General features: G+C 39.0%; 1 protein-coding gene across 1 annotated transcript; it reads right to left on the bottom strand.

The window, feature by feature from the left end:
* Nucleotides 1-561: 561 nt before the first annotated feature.
* Nucleotides 562-2,639, bottom strand: LOC103717977 (transcription factor bHLH94-like). The gene is made up of 3 exons (XM_008806573.2): nucleotides 1,755-2,639; nucleotides 908-1,342; nucleotides 562-783 (listed from the first exon to the last, which is right to left on the bottom strand). The coding sequence occupies exons 1-3, from the start codon at nucleotides 2,202-2,204 to the stop codon at nucleotides 688-690; spliced, it is 981 nt and encodes a 326-aa protein (XP_008804795.1). The 5' UTR covers nucleotides 2,205-2,639; the 3' UTR covers nucleotides 562-687.
* Nucleotides 2,640-9,501: the final 6,862 nt, after the last annotated feature.

Consider the following 9,501-nt stretch of genomic DNA (forward strand, 5'->3'; position numbering starts at 1 on the left):
TTAATTTATGGTGGTAGTTGATCCGACGACTATTCCCACTAGATATAGTCAATTCAGTGCTGCTTTTTGTAGTTATCTACAGGAAACTCTCTCTCTAATGTAACCACTACATTGGTTTTCTCTAATATGATTTGGTCTTTGATGTACTTGATGCAAAACCAGTCACAATAGACTTGAGGTAAAAAAACTATGATTAGTGGAAAATCTCTCCCTATTATAAATATCTAGGTTTTGATTGTGGCTAAATTTGAAATACATTCTGGCTTTTGCAACCGGAATCAACACCAAGGATGGTAGGTCTATGCCACTAATTTTGCTTGCTTTTCAGGCAGTGTTCCGAAAGGTTGCTTAGTGTTCTATGACAAAAAATAAGATTTCTTGTAGCCAAGTTAATGCGACATCTTATAACCTTCATTATGTGTTTCTCTAAGTATTAAAGTGTGGCAATAGCTCAGACCGCTATTACAGATTTGAAAGCTGCCTATTTAAGCTATCGATACCATTCTTTCAGCGTCCTAAGTTTCCTTCAGCAAAAGAACAGATGTTTGGGTCCACACCAAATATGCGAAGTGGTAACATAGAGAGCACACATCACACGGTCGAAACATTTCTTACACCAAAACCATTTGAAGCAATCAGATGACATGATTCCAGTAAAGATATGAATACACTAAGATGGTGAGTTTTTCAGCCGAAATTAGCCTCCTCTTGGATCCTCCCCAGCATTTGATATACTGCAGTTGCAATATCATCCACTGAAGTGAATTGGCAATCATCTTCCACCTGCCAATCAGAAGAACATAATCTCTCAAATTCTCAATTCATAGAAACAAAGCAATACGGAACGGGGCTGGAAGAATGCTTTTAAGATAAAGGGGACCAAGAGGAATGGACGCCACCATGATACCTTGAGACTGAAGGAGTACAGGACCAGCTGATCCACGGTGGTCGCGTTGAGGTGCAGCGTGGTCAGGCGCATATTCTGCAACCCCATCACCATCTTGAGCAGCTGCTTCGGCCAGCGCCTCGAGAACACCTTGAGATTGGCATAGCTCTCGACCATTGTCACCTCAATGTCTGCCATGGCCGGCCGGTTCTCAGCTGCCATTTCATTAGCAATGCTGTGGTTGCTGCTGGTGTGGGCAGTGCTGCTGCTGTTGCTGCTGCCACCAGAAGAGCATGATGAGTACTGGGGGAAGGCAAAGAAGTTGGCGAAGGGGTGCGCGAGCCCGGTTGCATCGGATCGCTGCCTGAGCCTCTTCTGAACTTCAAGGGATTGGAGGAGCTGTTCAAGCTCCTTCACGTAGTTTATTGCACCCCCTATGATTGATGCTTGATCGCCCTGTCCATTTAGACGCACATACCACAACCCTTTTTTAGAAGATCACTTCACTGCCACCCTCGGCTAAAACGTAGAGTTATTGAGAAGTTCTGATAGGATATGATGATGCTCTAGTATTATTGGAGTTACATGTTGCTAAAACTAGCGTCGTATTATAATCAACTAATATGACGATATAAATGTAGAGGAAAAATTTTATGAAAAATTTGTTGTGTTAATTAGTGATAATCATTCTCTTGCAGAAAAAAAAAAAAAAGATAATTAGAGATGATCAAGTCTATTAGAAATCTATTATAAGTTGCAGGACAAGATGACTCTGAGAAGGTTTTTGGAAACAAGGGACAAACAGAGAGGGCAAATTCCATCTTCTCATACAACTGGTAGAAACCGTCGCGAGGGAAAGGAGGCAAACCCTTTGAACGTAGGAAGATGGCATGAGGGACCGGAGCACGGCGAGGTATTCGTTCATTTGCTTCCGGCGGTTGCGCTCCACCGCAATGTGGATCATCCTCTGGCTCTCCACCTCCTCCTTGTTCTTGACGCTCTTCGCCCGCCGTCTCTTCCTCCGGCCCGCCGCTGCATCCCCCATGGCCTCCCCTTCCAATGCCATCCCCTCACAAGCCTCCGGAAACGAGGAATTCGCATCCCATTCCTCAAGGTTTTGCACCAAGGAGGAGGCAGGGGGGTCCCAACTCCCACCAACCTTACCACCTAACTCACATTCTAACACCTCTCTCTTCTTCTCCTCCTCCTCCCCAACCCTTCCAAAGTCGTATCCCCATGCTCCCCCTCCCATGTTATACCACTCCCTGCAAGTATAACCAAAGAGGTCTTGGGGGAAAACCACAGCTTCTAATGCCATTCTTTTCTCCAACTCTAATAACCACAAAGACACACAATCCCAGCTCACCTTTCTCCATAGGGGGAGGGGGAGGGGCTGGCTTTTAAAGGCCACATTGCCACAAGGCAACAAAAACAACAGAGACTTGCCACGTGAACACAAGGGTGGAGGGAGGAAGGTACGTGTTATTTTGCGTTGAGAGGGGTGGAGAACAATGACAATATAAAAACAAGAGCTTGGAGGGCAGAGTCCCTAAGTGTTTTGATTTGGTAAAATGCAGCTTGGCATCAAGCCCCAGAGAGAGAGAGAGAGCAATGGATGAAAGGGTGTTTTGAGGAAGAAATCAACAGGTTGGCAAGGGGAAGGGAAATAAACAGGATCGGACTTTGAGGTGAAGTGTGAGCGAGGGCAGATTCGCGTGTGCAGTAGTGGGAGTGTAGTGTGGTTTGTGACCATGCGAGCACCCCACCCCGAGCTTGAGCTATGAGCATAGTTCCCTTCTCGCTTCCCTAAGTGCAATCATCTGCCATATATACAAGACTGGACTCTCAGGCACTGCAACGCATGTGTGCTGACCACACTTCTATAGTCTCATCATTTATTCGCCAAGTTACATTGCCCCTCTCACAAGTCTTAAATTAAACCGGTTTTTCCTCTTAAAAAGAATTTTTGGTCAGGAGACTAAGTTAATAGAATCTGGATTAGCTATTTCCTATTCAGATTATCCAATACAGCTCCTTGCCATTTTGCTATCATACTAGTATGGTGTTCTTAATCAACAAAAGTGCTATCTCATATAAATTAGAGTTTAATTTAGACAGGTTGTCTGGTTGCATGGTCTAGTTGATAGAGCAAAATTAAACCTTTCTTGTTGCTCCTCCAAAGTGCAGTAAATGGTTCCTCTTTAGTCTTGTATGGATTTTCTCTCTTTTTCCAGTCAGTATAATTGAGTCAATTACCTACCTTTTTCTTTATAAAACTACTCCCTTTGTCTGTTATAAGGATGCTCCTCTTGGCCATTAACCAATAGTAGGTGGCTTCAACCATTGCAAGGGGTAGCATGCAATGCAAGGGTATTAGGTCTCTTATGGACACTAGCTAGCTGCATTCCAGGTGGAGAGGATAGAAAAATACACTTGAGATAGAGTGGCGATTTTATATCATGAAACTAATAAATCAATTCTTCCAGAACATATTAACACCTTCTAGAAATCGATACAGAAAGTTAAGAGCAATCCATCAATCCTTATTGGCTTTTTTTTGTTTGTTTCTTTATTTTGCCTTCTTAGGGAAAATGTGCACTTGATGTTACAGCTATTATAGATGTTCAATGAACTTTGTTATAGCCAAGATGGATAACGATGTTTAATTATCTAAAAGAATCTAGATATATTTGCTTCTAGTTTCACTTTTCTGCATGCCTCCTGACTCCCTTTCTGGCAAACTACCAATTACAAAATTTGTGTTCTATAATTAACCATGGCCTACATGTCATTTTCATCGAAAAGAAATTATTCGCGAGACGCAAACAACTTGCTTATATATATCAACATTCTCCCCAGAAATCATCGTGAAACAAGTGAAATCAACGGCGGAACACCGGTTTTTCAGAGACTCACCTGACACTAGACAAAATGCCGCATTCTGCAGAGCCAATACACTTGGAATTTATACTTGCAAGGTGGCGTAGTTTTTGGAGGTATATACAAGTACATTCTGTGTCTTTTAATTAAAAGAAAAGCCGACCGGCCTCCATCTCAATACATCACTAATCAACTTATTTAAGTGACTTCATGGAAGATTTCAGCCACAAATAACAGGGGCTCTGCAAGTGGCTTCCTCGTCTGTTTCTTTTCTCTTACAGAGCCTACTTGGGAAGAGTGGAAGATTTGAGAGTAGATATTTTAATCTCAACTTAACACGAATAGCAAATTTTTGTTATACTTAATCAACTAATGCAGACAGAATCACATCATGCTACTACTCAACATGACATGTTACATTGCACCGTGACGGTGGTCCCCTATGTTGCACCAGTGGCCCCAATTATTTCTCGATACGATCGATTAGCATAGTTTGCATTAACAATTCCATAATAACAACTAGATGTCTTGATATAGGATCATCAGCAGATCATTTGGGATCACCTGTGCTGGAACTCGATCGAATGGATTCCATTGGTTGATGTGACACGTGGAGGATAATCTTCCAAGTGGTGTGGATACATGCCAATGAGGTAGCTCTCCATTGTCCACTAGATTAGTCCACACTCCTTTTAAGTCTGGGAGCTAAGATTAAAAACTAGTACTCATGATCCCTTTAAGCACTTGTTTTTTTGTGCTTGGGTTTCCAGGCAAGGCTTGGTCAGATTAGGACTATAACAAAATCCGCAACCATATCTTATGTGGGGTTATTGGAGGCTTGAGCACGTAAAGGATTGCGTTTGCCCCATTTCTGCTAGTAGAAAATAAAAATAAAACTATTACTGGCCCCCATGTTGGGTCATTGAATTAATGGTATCCTAGGCAACCAAAATATTGGGGCTAGAAGAACTTGAGATTTATAGGGTTAGCTTAGGGTTCGATTTGATTATGTTTTATGGTCTTGAGCTTGTCTAGACTAATGTGTTTTTTGAATGAATCGTCTAGACTAGAGCGTGTGTTGCCTCGGGATAATTGGATGTTTTTGACAAGATCGAGCTGTCATGAAACATTATTTAGAAGAAGAAATCCTAAATTTTAAGTAATTTGGGAACTTAGGCTGCCATACCATGACCTGCTAAGGAATCTCAATTTTCGCCTACATTAGTCGGTGAGACTTGGATCTGTTGGTTAGCACCTCCTTCTTCGTACACGTGCGAGCGAAAGGTCCCGACTTTGAAGCTAATTAATCGCATAATTTGTGTTGATTTCTCGAAAGTTTGCACTAGTATTACATGGCATAGCATGACAAGGTTAGGTAAGTTGAAGTTAGACTCCTCATGTTCATTATCACCGTTAGATTATAGCAAGCATCATGAAGTGCAACAAGATTTTGCGTTGGAGCGCTTTCTAAAAGATGAGAACTAATGGTCTTGAGCGTTCCATAGACTTATCATTAATCCATGCAAGTGTTCATATACCTTAATGATTTTTGTGAGAGGTTCAGATGTGCAGGCTATAACCTTCCAAGAATTGCATCCATGTTTAGATATGTAGACCTGAGTCATCAACGTGTATATTATGAAATTTTGAAATTTAAAGAAATAACTGGCAAACTCTTTCATATAAGGTAGATGTATTGGCAGGTAAGACACGGAGTAGTGATAACCTTTCTTTTTTTCTGTCTTTTTTATCTCTCCTTTTTCACCCTAGAACAACGAAAAAAGACCATCTTCTTTCTTGGAAAAAGAAAGAAAGAATAAAGATAGATAGACAAATACTTGTTATTTTATATGCATACGTATATGTATATGTATAGAATTATTGGTTATTTTATAAAATTGTTAGAAGAATTATTTATGTCAAATACTTGAGAACTGTTTCGCATAAGGTAGATGTACTTGCAACTGAGAGCACATTAGTATAGGTGACTGCAACCATGGATTGGCAATATATAATCATATGTCATTTATTTCCATTAATTTTTTTTATCTTTTCTTCTATCCATGACTGTTGTTCTAGAAATCACAAGAAATACTATCTTTCTTTTTTTAGAGACAAAATAAAAAGAAAATACATAAATAGATGTATAGACTACCCAACTATTTCTTTAAAAAAAAAATTGCTAGAAGAATTACTCGTGTCAAACACTTGAGAAAATAATTTGAAGATCTGCTTCAATTTAAAGAGTCATATATCAAATGCAGTTACTGTGAGAATCCGTGCGGGCGTGTGTTTAGTTTCATATTGGTTATTCGCTAGATAGATCTTGGGTACTTATATAAGAACAAGGAACTCAAATAACACTTTTCGGCTAACCATTTTAGATGAGGTCATGGGTTGTGACAAATGGTATCAGATCGGACCCAGTTCATAACTTATGTGAACTAGGGGACATTGTAGCACAGATCAATTGGGACTGACCACGGGCCGATCGCGGTGTTCTTGATTAGATTTGAACCATTAGCCTGACTAGAATGTCAGGGCCTGAACGATGGGAGTATGTGAGTATCCGTGCAGGTGTGTATTTAGTTCCATATCGGCTATTCGTTGGATAAATTTTGGGTACTCATACAGGATCAAGGAACTCAAATAATACTTTCCGGCTAGCCATTTTGGGTAAGATCTTGAGTTATTACAGATTTACAGTTACAAATTTGATTGCTATTCCATCGATATTAAACATTGAGAAAACATACCCCCATATCTTTTGGAAATAACGATGGATATACCACCATCCTAATTTGAAGTCTACACCTCTTCTCTTAATTAACAATGGGCTACCAACCGAAAAAAGCATATTTTTAAAGATGACTAGAAGTTCAAGTGTGTGCGTGTGTGCATGTAAACCAGCTTCTTTTGGCTCCAAGAGATTAGGGATCCAAATTACAATCTCTCATTAAATACTTGGATTCCTGTCCTAGACTCCAACCACCTCATGTTCTGCAAAGTCTTCCTCCCCCTCCCAGCGGATGTGAAAAACCTAGAATTGAAAAGAGAAAAATGGCAAAAGAAAAGTATAATTTGTAGATCTCTTCCCCAAATTCACAAGCACGAAACCATTCCATATTTGTCCAAGTTGAGGACTAGATGAGAGCTACCAGATTTTGTCATTATCAAAGTCTTGCCGTTTAGCTGAAGATAACTCGTCGGTTTAAAGTTTGAGTTCCTGTCGACATCCCCGGCCATTTCCCGGCTACCCCTAACAGCAATATTTTCGAGCACTAAGACAGAAGCCAACTACTTGCAAAACTGCAAGGTGCTCAGTGCTCAGGTTCCACAAATAATTTCTCAAACCAAACAAAGATCTGAAACCCTACCCTGCATAACTGCTTCAAGATACATTGCAGCGGCTTGGCTGCAGACATTGGCCAGCTTTCCATGCCACCAAGTTGGCTTGAAATTGGAACACAAAATTTGGCCCTTATTATTTTTTAAATTCTTATCTAATTTTGACTCAACTTGATGTGATCTGAGGCCTATCCATTGTTTTAAAAATCGGGGCTTGACATGTCTACATGGGGCTGGGAAAAGTCTGCATACAGATAAAAGTATGGCAGTGTCTCCTTTCATCCTTCGGAACCATGGAGAATGCTCACCCACCATAGATTTAATTCAATGCGAGTTACATATTGTATCAGCACAATATGCACATCATAGCACAACTTCAGCTAGCTACCTCACAAGCAACCCATTATAACACAAATCACACCTACTTCCTACCACCTCTAATGACTGGAAAATTATTTTTGAGAGCATATGGTACCCCCCATGATGTAGATCATAGGTAGATGTCCTGATAGCACGTAAACTTTGCTAAATAGGTCGTGGTTGGTGACATGAGAACTGTGGACTCGAAGAAAAAACAAGTATCCTGGCATCATGGGATTCCCATATTCATCCCACCAGAGAGTACTGTAATGTTTCGCATTAGTCCAAGGTCCGCTAGGCTTAGGAATCAGGCTAACAACCTTGGGTTAAAGAGGGTTTAGAAACCTAATCTACAACGACCAACTTTACATTGCCCTTTGTAAACATGACATGGTGGGGCATGAGAATCTCCTCATCAGCCACATTTTATCTTCAGGCTAGAAAATTAATCATGGTAACTTTTGTTATATAGCTTGCATGAAAGTGATGCTTTGGGCCCCCAATATATATCCATGCATTTGTTCATGTTTCAGATTAAACTGCTCACACTTATGTTTCTCCATTCAATATTAATCCCCAGCAAAGAAGCAGTAAATAAATAAATAAATTCGGTTGGTAGCTGTTCCGAATGCATGTCCCGATGCCCCTACTCCTGATCTCCTCTCTATTGTCAGATTCTTCCTTACAGGTGGCGTTTATGCTCACAAATAGTGCCGTGTCCTGGTTCCATCAAGTGTCATGTCAGCGACGGAAGTGCTTTTCGGCAAAAGTGAAGGTATCTTCAGACAATGAACTACGTGACTTTTGTCCTCCATTTGGCATTACCCTCCTCGGTGTTTGCCCGGGTGACCGGTTCAGTTCAGCCAAAACAAGGTGACACTCCCACAATTATATCCCTCACCATGCTCAAGGCTTAGCACTAATAGCTTTGCAAAAGGACATCCAGATTCCACAAGTGTAAATGTGCTTAAAAAGGGCAACAAGGTCGCGAACCGAGTTTGCATTTCACATGCACCGTATAAAAGTTAGCATTTTCTCGAATTCATGCAGCTCGCAGGGACCAGACAAACAAACTATAAAGACGTTTTTTTTGCGCATATATATATATATATACATATATATATATATATATATATATATACACACACATATATATATATATATATATATATATAAGGGATTGATAACCTACTCTCTGTTATGGTAGGTTATCAATCTACCCATTTTTTGGTAGACAAAAAATATTCTTACATTTTATAACTTTTAAGGGTATTTATGTCTTTTTACAATCCCACATTAATTCACCCTCTCAACCCTCCAATTAATACTCTCTCCCTCTCTCTCTTTCTCTCTTCGGTGTATATATGTGTGTGTGTATGTATGTATGTATACATGTACATTTATATATATATATATATATGCATATACGTACGTATATATACATACATATATCTATCTATATATACATACATCTATATGTATATGTATATATATGTACATACATATACATCTATATATGTATGTATATACATACATATACATCTATATGTATGTATATGAGAGAGAGAGACAATTAATTGGGGGGTTGAGAGGGTGAGTTAATGTGAGATTGTAAAAAGACATAAAATATCCTTAAGAGTTATAAAAAGTAAGGGTATCTTTTGTCCAATGAAAAATGGGTAGATTGATAACCTACCATAACAGAGAGTAGGTTATCAATCCCCATATATATATACACATATATATATACACATATATATATATACACATATATATATATACATATATATATACATATACATATATATATATACATATACATACATATATACATATATACATACATATATACATATATACATACATATATACATATATACATATATATCTATATACATATATCTATATGTATATCTATATGTGTGTGTGTGTGTATATATATATACATACATATATATATATATATATATATATATGTATGTATGTATGTATGTATGTATGTATGTATGTATGTATATATATATATC

Source organism: Phoenix dactylifera, unplaced genomic scaffold (genome assembly GCF_009389715.1).
Source record: "Phoenix dactylifera cultivar Barhee BC4 unplaced genomic scaffold, palm_55x_up_171113_PBpolish2nd_filt_p 000139F, whole genome shotgun sequence".
NCBI classification, from domain to species: domain Eukaryota; kingdom Viridiplantae; phylum Streptophyta; class Magnoliopsida; order Arecales; family Arecaceae; genus Phoenix; species Phoenix dactylifera.